Here is a 15,548-nt window from a genome sequence, read left to right as displayed (position 1 = left end):
GAAAGAAAGAAAGAAAGAAAGAAAGAAAGAAAGAAAGAAAGAAAGAAAGAAAGAAAGAAAGAAAGAAGGAAGGAAGGAAGGAAGGAAGGAAGGAAGGAAGGAAGGAAGGAAGGAAGGAAAGAAAGAAAGAAAGAAAGAAAGAAAGAAAGAAAGAAAGAAAGAAAGAAAGAAATGATCCATCTCCTGACTTTGTAGAATTTTCAATGGCTGACCCCATCCCTGAAATTGTCTCATTTCTACCTCCTAATTTCCTTCAAGTCTCAGTTAAAGGCTCACCTTCTTCCAAGTTTTTTCCAATATTCCATAACTTCAGTGTCTTATCTCCAATTTATTCTCTATACATTCTGTCTGTACATATTTGTTTGTATGTTGTCTCCCCCAATAGACTTTAAGCTTCTATAGAGCAGGAACTGTTGATTTTTCTTCGTTTCTCCACACTTAGCAGAGGGCCTAGTACGCAGTAAGCACTTTGAGAACTGTGCATACTGTTTGGTTTACTGCCCTCATAGCTTTTCCTGGGTCAGCTCATTCCTGCCTGTCTCTATGACCTCTTTATTCTCTCCTACCCCTTACTGGAGCATATGTGGTGGTGAGCACAACAAAGAAGAATCATACTAGGACCTCAGGAGATCTGTTCTATGGTAGGATCATAAGCGCTAGAGCTGGGGGATCCAGAGAAGTCATCTGGTTTACCTTCTCACTTTGAAGATAAGAAAACAGAAGCCCAAAAAAGGTAAAATACTTGCCTAAAGTCATAAAGGTTTCAAACCTAGATCCTGTAAATCCAAATGCAGCACTTCTCTTACTGTACCACACCATACTCCACTGCCTCCCTGTATAACTTTGAACAAGCCACAATTTCCCTAGGTCTCCATGTCTTAAGTCTTAAAATAGAGGTGCACAAAATTACCATTGAGTGCTCAGAGGGAATCACCAAATGTTAATCCTATGATTCACATCCCTGTGGTGCTGAGATGGCCTGCAGGAATGCCAGGAATATCAACTCTATATGAACTCAGAAAAATTCAAGTTTGACCAAAAATTGTAACAAGTCCATCATCATATAGACTTAAAGTATTTCCTCAGGGCTGCCAACATTTACTAGCACCAATTGGAGAATGGCTTAACTGTAGTCCCTGAACATGATGGAAGTATCATTGAGTCATAAACAATTCAGAGAAAGAAGCAAGGGAAAAATTTATGAACAGTGAAATAAGCAGAGGCAAGAAAACAATATGCAAATTGACAAAAATGGCAAAAGAAAAAAAAAACAAAAAAGAGCTAGATGCTATATAATTATAATGAATGAGTTTGGTCCCAGAGAAAAGATAAGAAAATGCATTTCTGGGGCACTGAGGTGGTGCAGTGAATAGAGCACCGGCCCTGGAGTCAGGAGGACCTGAGTTTAAATCTGGCCTCAGACACTTAATACAAAACTAGCCGTGTGACCTTGGACAAGTCACTTAACCCCAATTGCCCTGTCTTCCCCCCTCCAAAAAGGAAAAAAAAAAAACATTTCTTTTTCTTCTTTGCAGAGATGGAGAACTATGGGTATGGAATACTGAACATACCATCAGATAGAGTTGATATGTTGGAAAATTTTGCTGAACTGTTTTTTTTCTTTTAAAAGTGTTAAAAGGGATGACTCACTAGGTAAATGAGGGTGATGATAAATTTTGAAATAAAGGTGATGTAAAAACTAAATCAAAATGTATTTTTAAAACTTCCCAAAAATTAAAAATTAAAAAAAAATTAAAACTGCCATCAAAATCTTATTTTAAAAGGGCACTTGATTCTAATAAACTCCAGAGGCCTAAAGCCTTCAGAGAACTCAGCACCTGGACCAGTATACTCTAATCCCACAGCCCATTTGTGATAAAGGATCCTGACTCCAGATGAAGCACCAGGGCTTACTTGTTTCAGTTTCAATGATCCCAGAATTTGTGCCATCTGTGCAACTGATGGAATTTACAGAAGCTTTTGAAGTACAGATAAATTATTTATTAAGTGTAATGCATAAGAAAAAATACTGCCATCTTTTTAAAAATGCAAAATTCACATACCACTTAAAAGTCATCAATTATATGAACCATTTTACCAAATTACATGGTCTCTGGAACTATTAACTATGACCTATTAACAATGTTGCTAATAGATTTTTCTACCAAAATGAAATTAGTGCGCTAATTAACTATGAGACCCCCAAATGGTCATCTTGAGGTGACTTTAAAAATGAGAATTTCCAGACTATCCATGTTATACTTGGTCCTAGGCAGCAAGCAGCAAGATGAAGCAGGTGGCAACACCTATAATATTGCTAGGTCCTGAATAGTGAGAATAATAAATTCCTAAAGTGGTCACATGTATCTGAAATTCTCACTATTCAAAAATATAATTATGTAAAATATGGAAACTAGTTCAAGCCCAATGGAAATATGTGGCACAAATTCAAATAATGCAACCACTTCAAGGGAATTCATTATTTACACTAATCAAGACTTGAATGTCTAGTTATACCAAGTAAGATCTAATGTATATTGATGGCCTGAAAAGCAAAAAGTCATAACTGGGGCAGCTAGGTGGCACAGTGAATAGGGCACCAGCCCTGGAGTCAGGAGTACCTGAGTTCAAATTCGGCCACAGACACTTAACACAAAACTAGCCATGTGACCTTGAGTGAGTCACTTAACCCCAACTGCCCTACCTTCCCTCCCCCCTCCAAAAAAAAAAGTTATAACCAAGAGGTCAGTTAGTATAAGATGAAGTACCTGAATATAAGTCTAGGTGGGTATACAGAACACTGTCCAAAAAGTCCACACAAGCATGAAAGGACATGATAGCAGGCTTCTAAACTGGCAACCATACCAGATTCCAAATCAAGAGAGATGAGAAAAGGACAGGTGGATCAAAATGAGCAGTATTAATGAATAGTTTTGTGACCACTTATCCCAGGGAATTCTAGGCTGACCAAGGGCAATTGGGGAGAGGTAAAGAACTTAAGCGGCCAGTTACTCTTGATGATAGTAGCAGCTGAAAATTTAACTCTTTCAGAAAGTTTTTAATGTGCCTTTCTTCCTTCATAGGTTGTCGATAATCCACTTTGGAGCCTTCCGTTTTTGTGATAAGCCTGGTAGAGGGTTTATATTTTTGTAAAAACATCGGCTCCACAGGCTCTCAAGAAATAAACTTCCATTCTATACTCTTCTAGTCAAAAAAAAAAAGAGCAATTAATAATCACTTATCTAGTGCTTACTATGTGCCAGGTACTGTTCTAGACCCTGGGATACAAGGACAAAAATGAAAACAAACCCTGCTATCAAAGAGTCTGCATTCTAATAAGGAGACAGACAACATGTATATATGTATGTATGTAAAGAATAACAAGATAGCTTAAGGAGGACACCAGCAGTTGAGGAAATCAGGAAAGGCTTCACGTAAAGGGTGGCACTTGAGTCTCTAAGTTATAGGTAAGGAGAAAGTGAATTTTGAACATGGAGGATTACCAATGCAATGGCAGGACACTGACTCCTGAGGAATGGTAAGCTTAGCTGGATCACTGGGAAAGAGAAGGAATGGGGAAATAATACGTAAAAGTAGGTCAGGGCCAAGTTGTGAGTTACTTTAAAAGCTAAAAAGAGGATTCTCTATTTTATTTTAGAAACTAAAGAGAGGAATTGGAGTTTAATGAGTCAGGGAGCTACAGAATCAAACCTGTACTTAAAAGGAGAAATGGAAAAATCTGATACGTGAATGGATAGGTGAGGAAAAGTGAAGAGCTGGTAACAGAAGTATGTCTGAATTTTCTTGCAACCAAGGATCTTTCAAAGCTTAAACATTACACTTAGCACCCAAGTCTCTATAGATTACATTTCTGGTCATTTTTAATGGCTTCAAAAAGACTTTATCATCATTGCTAATTTCTTTACAATGTGAACAGATACTTGCATATTAAGCTTATATTTTTGCAGTAAAAATGTATTAACCTCCACATTTTCACCTCTTCTATTTTTCAAGTTGTACTTGAAGTTTGATATAGTTGATTACAACAGCAACACAGATAGCTACAGAAAGAGGTCTGGTTATATTGTAAAATTATATGTAATACAACATTATTTTAATCAGCACTGCCTAAAAGACAGTGTTCAATATAGTACAATAAATTAATTCAAACAATCTATATTTTTAAGACAATTGATAAGGCTTTTAAAATCCAAGAATATGAATCTTTTCTACACAACAATTTGAGAAGTTTCCTTTAAAGAATTTTTTTTAAACAAGAGACTGCAATGAAGACAGGTGACAGCTGTAATAAACTCTCTTTGATAGGGAAATTTTTTGAAAAAGCTATTCATAAGGGATGGCTCACTGGGAAGGAAGGGGGAAGGATGTTGTTCTGTCCCCATTTGGGGTTTTCTTGGCAAAAATACAGAAGTGGTTTACTATTTCCTTCTCTAGCTCATTTTACAGATGAAGAAACTGAGGCAAACAGGTTAAATGACTTGACCAAGGTCATACAGCTAGTGTCTGCGGCCAGGTTTGAACTCAGGAAGATGAGTCTTCCTGAATCCAGGCCCAGTGCACTATTCACTGTGCCATCTAGCTGCTCCAGGGGGAAGGATATTTGGAGAAATTCTGGCCATGTAAAAACAATTTTTCTAAAGTGAGCTATTTGTGCTACAAAATGTTTAGCAGTCTATAATATGGTTGTAAAAAACTACAATTCAAAATGTGGTTTTTCTTCTGCCTTTATTACCTCTGCAGCTATGAATGGTGTAAGATAGGCTTAAATCAAATAGGCTACTTTACAGCTAGCCTCAATTCTCAAAACCAGCAGTTCTCAAAGTGTGGTCCAATGACTCACTACATACACAAGAACCTGGATTTTCTTCATATACTTCAACCAAAGCAATGTCACAACAGACAATGTAGAAGTAGATATAAGAATTAAGCTGTCTTCTATTAAACCAGACATTAAAGAGATTTGCAAAAATATGTAAAACAATGTCATTCTTCTCACTAATTTTTTTCTTTTGGAAAATATAGTTATTTTCATAAAAATGTTATTTATATTAACATGCAATGTATTCATTGTTATTTTAAGTAAATGAATAAATATTTTAAATGTAAGTTTTAATTAAAACACAGTAAATATTGATATAACCAATACAAACAAAAGCTCTTTGAGGTCCTCAACAATTTTTAGGTGTATAAAGAGGTCGCTAATAATTGTTAAGAGTGTAAAGAAGTGGGGTGGCCAGGTAGCACAGTGAGTAAGAGCACCGGCTCCAGTGTTGAGAAGACCTGGAGATCGAATCCCGGGGCTCAGACACTTAGCACCCACCCAGAAACACCTGGTCGTGTAACCTTGAGCAAGTTACTTAACCCCAATTGCTCAGGGGCGGCCAGGTGGCTCAGTGAGTAAGAGCACCGGCTCCAGTGTCGGGATGACCTGGATCAAATCCGGGCTCAGATACTCAGCACCACACCCAGAAATAACTGGCCTTGTAACCTTGAGCAAGTTACTTAACCCCGATTGCTTTAAAATTAAAAAAAAAAAAGAGTGTAAAGAAGTACTAAGACCAAATAGTTTAAGAACCACTGATGTACATGAATGAATAGCTTCCATCTGAAGTTAAGAAATATAAACTCTTTAGTTTAGGCCTATAAGAAAACTTTTAATCAATTTAATATCTGAAATATTTCTTAACAATGTCTCTTAATGTCTTAAATGTACAAATCCTGAATAGGTGTAATTGTGAAAATGAAAATTATTTATGTAAGGGAAAAAAATCCCAAGACTTTCCTTCCACATTTATTTTATCAGTTTAATTTCTTTTTTTTTTTTTAAAGCAATCGGGGTTAAGTAACTTGCTCAAAGTTACACGGCCAATTATTTCTGGATGTGGTGCTGAATATCTGAGCCTGGATTTGATCCTCCCAACACTAGAGCCGGTGCTCTTACTCGCTGAGCCACCTGGCTGCCCCTAAGCAATTGGGGTTAAGTAACTTGCTCAAGGTTACATGGCCAGGTGTTTCTGGGTGGGTGCTAAGTGTCTGAACCTGGGATACGATTTCCAGGTCATCCTGACACTGGAGCCAGTGCTTTCACTCGCTGTTCTACCTGGCCGCCCCATCAATTTAATTTCTTGTTTAACATGGACCACTTATCACTGGAAAGCCTTCTGATGTCCAAGTTGTCTATTAAAAAAAAAAAATGTTGTTCTTAGGATCAGTACCATAAAGCCAGAAACCTTTCTTGCTGAGGTAAGAATATAAAATCTGGTGACTTCACTCATATATGGATTTTAGAGTCTCTTCAAACTCTATATAACTGAAGTAAAAACAAACTTTCCTACTAGGTTTCCCTTAACAAAGGTAATTCCTCTTTCTACCCCAGGCCTCTTATTTCTTAGTCATCTAGAGTTAAATGATTGTCTCAGATATCATAAAGTAACCTATAAGAACAAAAAAGCAAGGCCAAAGCTACCCCCAAGGACAGGAAGAAGGACCTCAAGATCCAGATCAATGAAACATGTCAGTTCAGTTTGAGAAACGGCTTCTAAGTAGGTCACCCTTGAGAAACATAATTTATCATTAAAGGGCAAATGACTGAGACTTATTCAGGCTATATTTACTGTTTTCATCAAAACTTCTAAACATCTCGTCCTGAGTAGCGATAAAATTCTTGACACCCGTGAAACAAAAGCGGGCCTTCTTGGCGCAACCCTGGACTTGACCCTAAAAGCCCCACTGGCCACGTCCCCCGTTCACCTCTCGTTTCAGCTGGAGCTCTGGGATGCTCACTTTTCATGTTTATCTGCATCTTTCATGTTCACTTTTTTTCTAGGTGCTTCCCAAACCGGTGAATTAGCATGACCCCCTGAAAAGGATCACTTGTTCTCCTTAAAAAAAAAAAAAAAGCTGTGGCTAAGCTTTCACACTGTACCATAACAAATCCTACAGTTCACTGCTCTGTAAGACATTGCTTTATCTTTGGGGAAAAGTGCTTCAGAATGACTTTCATTCCAGGAGGAGGGGGTCCTCTCCTCCCAAATCAGATCGATCACTACTAATTCCCCTAACTTTTATGAGGGGGAACCCAGATGGGGAGGAAGAGGTAGGCAATGTTGATACTTGCATTTAGAAGAAGAATGTGGGGCAGCTAGGTGGCCCAGTGAATAGGGCACCAGCCCTGCAGTCAGGAAGACCTGAGTTCAAATCCAGCCTCAGACACTTAACACTTAAGTAGCCATGTGACCTTGGCCAAGTCACTTTACCCCAATTGCCCTGCCTCCCCCCTCCAAAAAGAAAAAAAAAGACAATCCCTCAGGGAGAGAGGCTATTCGCCAGTAGGGCCACCACTGGTAAAATTTAAGAATTAAATGGCATACTAATGGAAGAGCAAATTAAAGAACTACAAAGGCATAACAATCTATCTAGTAAAACAGCCCACAACCAGCCTATGCCTGGAGCCTTCTTTTCCTAACCCTCCTATGAAAACCTGCTTTAAATTGTTTGAGGAATTACTTGGGGACTTCGAGACAGAATTTGACCCTTTTCCTATGACAGCACTTTCTGACAGTCAATCCACGAAATATCCTAAGAAGACACTCTTTTACTTTACTGGCTATAAGAAAAGCACTTCTATCACAGGCGTGCAAAGTTGAAGAGAAGAAATATGGGACAAAATGGGTAACATCCTTACACATCCTGTTAATCTCATGAGAGTAGATTTAAGAGAGGCTAGAAATCACAAGTTATCACATTTTGATGACTGAGGGGAATATTTTGAAAAACTGGAAGAGTGCTCTCCTCTTCCCCTACAGCCAAGGACCTAAAACCAGTTTAAACCACAGGAGAGGGGGGAAAAAAAAGCAGCCACATTCCATTAAGTGAAAAGAACATGTCCATGTTCTTGATGAAATCTGACCACCAGCTGAATATTAGAATGATATTTTTTAAAATATTATTTTTATTTACATTTAGTGTAGTTAAGTGGTTTAAATTCAAAAGGTTTCAGGACTCTAAACTTTCATTTACAACAAGGATATCTGTTAGAGATCATTTAAGCAAACCTACTTAAATGCAAATTCTAGTCAATTTAAAAGGAAATAAATACTAGAAATCTCTGTTTTTTACTGTAATTTTAATAAATTTTAGTTTATTTTTAAATGAAAGTAATAACGATCTCATGTACAATTAAAATTTCTGTAAAATACTGACAAAATTTAAGAATTTCTCAGTAAATTAATGACTATTAATGATTAATGACAATGTTAATACCATTCTGCCCGAATTAAAGGTCCCATTCTTATCTCTTCAGTTTTGCAGGGAACGCACTTTATAAAAGGGTTTTGAGTGGGGCTTTGTTGGAAAGTGTCTGCTGTGTCAAAGTAAAATGTATCAATGCATGGCAGCCTGACTTTTATCTTTTTGAAGCTATCTTATTTTATGAAATTCCACTTTCCACTACCAAACTCTTCAAACCACAGGGACACAAGAAATCACTTAATATTGGACTTTGAACAGATCAAGAATTGACTAGTATAAAATGCCTTTCACTTCCAGAGGTTAGTAAGAGTTCATCCAAAACTAGGCTGAAACCATTCATAGCAATCTTATGGTCTCTGAACAAAACTGGTCCTGGAAGTTCAACAAAAGCAGGTTGACAATAATAAAGTATTTCCCTTAAAACAGAATGGAGGGGTGGCTAGGTGGCAGAAATGAATAGAGCATAGGCCCTGGAGTCAGGAGAACCTGAGTTCAAATCCAGCCTCAGACACTTGACACACTTACTAGCCGTGTGACTTTGGGCAAGACACTCACTTAACCCCAACTGCCCTCCCCAAAAAACAGCATGGAGAACCAACTACTATACTCTGCATGCCTCTCAAAGGATACTTTTTAAAAATACAGACCTTAACAGTTTCTAAGAATTAGTAAATATCTCAGAGTGGTTTTGTTTCCCCCAACCACTACTGATAATAATAACAATAATGATAACTCGCATTCATAGGACACCTAAAGATTTGCAGAAGTATTTTACAAGTATACCTCCTCATTTCCTCACAACCACCCTGGGAAATAGTCGCTATTATTATTCCCATTTTACAGCTGAGGAAACTGAAGCAGAAGGCAGAGACAGGGTCACAACTAGTCAATGTCTTGATGATCTGAACTCAGTGCCAGCACTGTATCCACTGCACCACACGTGCTATCTGATGTGTCTAATCTTCTCTTTACCTAGCATCACCTAAAGGTCCTAAATAGAATCTGAATGCTAGATTCTCTTCTATCCAAAGAGATGCCAAGTCCAGTAGACTTTACCTCCACATGTCTAGCAACTGTAGCCTTGACTCAGATCCTATAACCTCTCACCTCCTATAATTCATATTCCACATAGCTGTCGAAGCCTTCCTAAGGCACAGATCTAACCATGTTACTCAAAGTCTGAAAATGTCCAGTGGTTTGCAAATGTCCTGAGGATAAGAAATAAACCCTTCAAGATGAAGTTTAAGGACCTCCACAATTGGACTCCAACTCGCCTTCCCTGTGTTCTATCACAATACCCTTCTTTATGCACTCTACATTCCTGCCAAACTAACCCACTGGCTAATTCCTCAACTTCAAATTCCTTCTCCTGCCGCTGAACTGGAATAAGCCATCCTCCATTCTGGAATGCACTCCCTCCTGGGTCCTTCAGTGTCTCAGATTCCTTACCTCTCTCCTTCCCCAAATTACCTTGCATTTACTTATTTTTGCATATTTCAGACCCCACATCCCACATCCCTGCCCCCAGGAGTAGTAAGCCATTCAAAGGTAGGGACTGCTTCCTTTCTGTCTCATACATAAAGACACTTAATAAATACTTGTCAAATTGAACTGAATTGTAGGCATCAGCATTTCTCAAATTAATCTATCCATGGAACATTTTGAGGCTTTAAATATATTGATAGAATCTATAAATACAGGTCCTGGGAGTCTGGGGCTATCCAATACCAAAGAGAAAAGGGGGACAGTAACATCATAGAATAAAGTAGAAGAAATCAAGGCTACTTTCATACCTAAAATTCTGACACCCACATATCTCTGATACCTGTATATTATAATGAATATCTTAAAGAGACGATACCTTAAGAATAGAAATTCCATGGAAACACTAGTTATATGACACAAACAGCAGCAAACTGAACACAATGTCAGAAACCCTGGGCTACTTGATTGCTAAAGTCTCTTCCAGTTTTAAAATTGCTATGATTCTCAATGTAGTTTCTGGTATGGTTTTGAATAACTAAACTGACATCTATGCTAGGAAGTATTTGCTTCTAGTATCAAAAATCTGAAACATCTTTCAACAAAACCCAATTACATTTCTTTAGAATGTCATGGAGTACTTCAAGAGCTACTCATGACACCCTTCTGTAAGTAGCCACTCACTCCTCAAAAATAATACAAAGTCCTATTTTTCTTCAGGTTTTTTCTTCAAGCTTTCTGCATTAAAAAAAATGCTTAAAAAGCGTTGTAAAAAAACTCATCTCAAACATCCTACAAGTTACATTGTATATATTTTTATGTTTACATATTTAAAACTTTACAAAACACTTTGAAACTTATGATACTATTGGATGACCATTTTCAAAATATCATTGTCAGTCAGCAAACAAAACCAAAGCAAAAACAATAGCAGCAATTTTTTTTTAAATAATCACTGTAAATGCCTAAGACAAGTTGAAAGAGAGTTATAAATAGGGCTTTCCAGGCTATTATTTCTCATGGTCACCATACTTCTCAATACTCTAGCAAGGATTTAACATATAATAGCAGCTCCTTGAATTTTGAACAAAGTCCATGTAAAATAGAAAGGCCGAAGCATAACCATAAATAAAGACTAAAATCTAGATCAGCAAATAGGAACAAACCAAAAACTAAATTTTGAGTCTAGATAAAATGATTTATAAATTTCTAATTTTGAAGCAATACTTTGTGGACAAATAAGGCCGCTGTGGAAGAATGTAAAAATGTTTTAAACTTCAATCTCTATGAATTCTATCACAATAATCTGGAGTTCCTGATCTCCAATAACACAGTTCAACTCAGTTAATGAATACAATGTAATTGTGATTTCCAACGGGATGCATTTAAAAACACCATCCCTCCTGCCCACTTTCTTCTTAATATATAGTCCCGTTCATTTAACTTGCACAGTAACCCCGCAAAAAGTCTGAGCTCCTCTTTTTCTAGGCTTGCCCTCAAAGGTAGTTTCCCAAAGAAGAATCTAAAAATCTCTAGAAGTCCTTCAAGTGTTTCGGTGTGATGAGTGAAAATGTAGGTATAAAAGGGGCAAGGGGTGCAATATTTGAAAGGGTTTTATCTTCTTAACAGAAAAGCCTATTAGATAGTATTTATTCCCTAAAGTTATGGCTTGAAGAAGATCTTAAAGTTCTAGAAAGACTTTTTTAAAAAGTAAATACCAAATACAACTTGAGGTCTTTTGTGGAAAAATTCTGATACTTAAAAAAAAATTCTCTCTAGCTTACTTTTAGTACATAAGGAAGATGGGAAAGACTTTTGCAGGGGCCCCAAAATAGAAATCTGACCTTGCCGTCCAGGCGTCCGTCCCTCCCTCCCTCCCCGAGCAAGTTCACTGGGCAGCCACCCGCTGTGGCTCCTCTACCCAGGACGCGGAAGTGTCTAAGGAAGAGGTGGAAAGGGGAGCAGGGGATACCCCGGGGGTACCGAGAAGGGAGGGAGGGCGCAGGGCAGGGGTGAGGACCCGCAGAGGAGGTTCACCAGGAGGGGGAGGGGATAAGAGCCGGGGGTGGCGTCTGACAGCCGGGCGAGGGGGCCGGCCCCCCAGGAGGGATGGGAGAAGGGGCTGGGAGCTGGGGACACTTAGAAGCCAAGCTAAAGGAACCTGAGGAGGCCGGGGGAGGACGCCCAGAGAGGTCTTGGGGACCCCTAGAAGCCTAGACTGACTTGGGGGGACCGGTGCGAGGGGAATGGGGAGTCTGGGAGAACAATGAAGGGGGACTGGGAGGCTGGGGAGTCGTGAAGGCCAGTGGAGGGGGGCCCTAAGAACCAGTAAGAGTGGGGGGCTTGGGAGTGGAGGACTAGCTCAGGGACCAGAGGCTGGGGGAGGGGCAGCAGATGGGAGGTTTCGGAAGAATGGGGGCCCTTGGGGACCAGTGACTTGACACAGTAGGTGGAGCCTGGAGACCGGGGAGACCCCCAAAGGGAAGGGCCGGCTGGGTGGGGCCTAGCGGGCCCGTGGGGGGGCTGGGGAGTTTGGGGGGCTTGAAGGGGAAGGGTCTTGAGACAGAGTGAACTTTGAGGTCCCCAGCAGAAGGGTCCTGAGGTGGTGGGGGGCTTGGGGAGCAGCGGAGGGGGGTGCTGAGGTAGTGGGGGGCCCTGGGCCCCAGCTGAGGCTCCCAGCGAACTGGGGGAAGTCGTGGCGGACTGGCAGGCTGGTGGGCCCCGGACTCACGCTCTCCCACGAGCAGGATCCGCACGTCCTTCTTCATGGCGGCGGCGGGTCGGCCCGGCCCGGCCCGGCTCTCTCGGAGCTGAGCCGGCGGCTGCGCTCGCCCGTCCCGGACCCCACCCCCGCCCTCCCCGCGCCCTCCGCTCCTCTAGGATCGGCTCGGCTGTCCCCTGCGGCCCCGCCCCGCCGCCGCCGCCTCCTCAGGCCGGCTCCTCGGCCCCTCGGCTGGTCGGCTGGGCCCGGGCCTCGCAGGCTCCTCCTCTCCACGGGCGGTGGCGGACGGCGGGCGGCGAGGGACAAACGAGTGCAGAAAGCGAACGCTCCGCCTCCCTGGGCCCTGCCTGCGGTGCCATGGGAATGGGCTGGTGCGATCATGAGAACTGAGATGCCCCAGGCTCCCTCCCTCCACGCGGCTCGGGAGGATCCTCAGCCCTCTGGCCCCTCCTCTCCGCTGGTCCTGGAAGAGGGATCTGACCAGCCTCTCCTCCTCCGGACTTCCCACCATCTTTTTTCATGCACGTACCCTGGAACCCCTTTTTGGACCCTTATTTGCTTACAAAATTGTTCGGGGATCCCCAATCAAAGAGAGAGAGAGTGATTAAAAAGTCCTCCCTTGATTTGCACTTAATTAGTATTTGTAGAATGGAGCCCAGGTCCCACAGATCTATAGCTTTGCAAACTTTAAAGCGCCGAGTCGACGTCATCTGCTTTTATGACCATCTTTATTGGTGAGCGCAGGGCGTCAGGGTGGATGGAGAGCCGGGAAGGAAGGCAGCAGGCGTCCGGCTCTGACACTTACTGGCCGTGACCTTAGGAAAAATTCTTAGTGACTCCACTTGCCAGGGTTCCAGGCGACCCTAGGAGGATGTCAATTGCACAAGGGTCTGCTTTCATTCGGGAGTTCTCCGTAGCCAAGACAGTACAGGTCCGGTCCCCATTCCCACGGTAACTATGCCGTGTTTCTCCTCCCCCATGCTGCTAAACTTCATTGAGAACTTGCCTCCGCTCTGTGCCCTCCTATCTCAACAACAGCAAATCTAGTCCCACTTAGGCACTAAAACAAAAGTCTCCAATGACCAAGTGTAATGGTTTAAGCGTTGTTGGTTTTTTTTTTTTCCTAGCCCTTGTCCTCCCTAATCTCAATCACTGTGGACCAACCCTTCCTTCTCGAGGAAATAATCTTTCTTCTTTTGACCTCTCTCCCTTCCTTTTTCACCACGCCTCTCCTTAAATTCCAGGTTTTCTTCCCAATTCCTTAAAGTGGTTACTCCCCGAGGTCCTGACCTTCACCTCCTTTCCCCTCCGTACATTCTCTGCATTCCCACAGCTTCCACGAAATCTCTGTATAGATGACTCACAAGCCTCTCTCTCTCTCTGCCTCTCTGACCCCTCTTTCATATTCACGACCTACATCACTGACTGTCCACAGTAAATTTCCACCTGATTCTTCCAACTCAACATAGACTGGAGTGAATTTTTCTTTTTAATTCTGAGTTACTAGAATTGAGTGAGGTAGGAAGGGCACTGTGGCAGGGCTTTTCTGGGGAAAAAAATGTCCCAAAAAAACAGAATAAATTTTAGTGAAATAAAATAAAAGTGAGCTGCGCGGGAATTCAGAATTAAAAAGAGCTGGGTTCAAATTCTGCCTGTGGTGACTTGGAACAGTCAACTTAGATTCTCTGGGCTTCAGTTTCCTCCTCTGTAAAATGAGAGAATTGAACTTTATGTACAGTGTGAAATCTTAATTCCATCTCTTGATAGATGATCCAATAAGCTTATCGCCTTTCCCTCCCCAAATAGGTTTCTCCTCCTGATTTCCTCATTTCTGTCAGTGACGCCCCCTTCTCCACTCAGCCTCCCCGGTAGAAAGCCTTGTTATTCCCTCCGGTTCTTTCCTCCCTCTATCCTATCTAATCGGTTACCTGGGGCTCTTTATCTTGCCTGCTCTTCCTTCCTCCTCTGAACCCAGTACCGATGACTGTCCTAGCACATGCTTTCCTTACACCTGCTCGATCTATTTCTTCAGTTCTTCCCACCTCCACTATCTCCCCGTCTGAGTCCGAACTTTCTGTTAGCTGCCAGAATAACCTTTCATAACCAATAGATTGGATCTTGTCATTACTCTTGCTCAAAAATAGTGACTTGCTATTGTTTAGCCAAGGGAGGTCAAATTTCTTTGCCTGGTATTAAGACCCTCCTCGGTGTAATGCCTCGACTATGGAAGGCAGTACATGGTATAGTGGAAAGAACAGTGACTTCAGAGTCAGAGAACCTGGGTTCAAACTCTACCCCCTGAAACCTATCATAGGACTATGAGCAAAAAAAAATTAAAATAGTAATAGCTAAGATTGATAAGAGCAGCTAGTGTGGCACAGAAGATAGAACACCAGGTCCGGAGTCAGGAAGACCTGAGTTCAAATCCATCCTCAGACACTTTCTAACTGTGTGACCCTGGAAAGTCACTTAACCCTGATTACTTCAGTTTGCACATCTGCAAAATGAGCTGAAGAAGGAAATGGCAAAAACTCCAGCATCTTTGCCAAGGAAACCCGAAATGGGGACAAGTCAAGCATGACTCAACAACAACAAAACATGGATTTGGTACCCACTGTGTACCAGACGCTGGGCTAAGTGATTTACAAATATCTCATTTTTACAAATATTATCTAATATCCCATTTTACTTCCTTTGGTCTCAGTTTTCTCATTTATAATATGAAGGGAAGGGAAAGTCATCTGAGGACACTTCCAGCCCTAGATCCTACCGTGCAAACCTCAGTTTATATTATTCCCTTCACTCTCCAATCTAGACAAACTGTATATGTGGTCCTTTCCCACTTCAGTGCCTTAGTTCATTCTGTTCCTTGTACCTGATATGCCCTCCCTTCACCTCTTTGCTTGTTAAAGCCTAACCCAATGCTACCTCCTCCACAAAACATTTTTTTAATTTTCCACTAATTTTTAAAAATTTTTAAACTTAAAAGGGGCCACTATGTGGTGCAGTGAATAGAGTACCAGCCCTGGAGTCAGGAGGACATGAGTTCAAATCCCACTTCAGACATTTAATA

At 41.3% G+C, this 15,548-nt stretch overlaps 1 protein-coding gene across 6 annotated transcripts in view; it reads right to left on the bottom strand.

Moving 5' to 3' along the window:
• Nucleotides 1–12,639, bottom strand: part of RHOT1 (ras homolog family member T1) — a 67,785-nt gene extending 55,146 nt beyond the window's left edge. For 2 of the 6 annotated variants that reach the window (XM_069089896.1, XM_069089897.1), the window contains exon 1: nt 12,485–12,638. In XM_069089896.1, coding sequence (XP_068945997.1) covers nt 12,485–12,521 — 37 coding nt within the window. In that variant the 5' untranslated portion in view covers nt 12,522–12,638. Of the gene's footprint in view, nt 1–12,484 lie in introns of all 6 variants that reach the window. The other 4 variants (XM_069089894.1, XM_069089895.1, XM_069089892.1 and 1 more) reach the window with 3 other exon arrangements.
• Nucleotides 12,640–15,548: the final 2,909 nt, after the last annotated feature.

Source organism: Petaurus breviceps, unplaced genomic scaffold (genome assembly GCF_028583685.1).
Source record: "Petaurus breviceps papuanus isolate PSGF00001 unplaced genomic scaffold, PetGlider_PUasm1.0 186, whole genome shotgun sequence".
NCBI classification, from domain to species: domain Eukaryota; kingdom Metazoa; phylum Chordata; class Mammalia; order Diprotodontia; family Petauridae; genus Petaurus; species Petaurus breviceps.
Note: the sequence above shows the minus strand (reverse complement) of the source record. Positions and strands in the feature narration are given on the sequence as shown.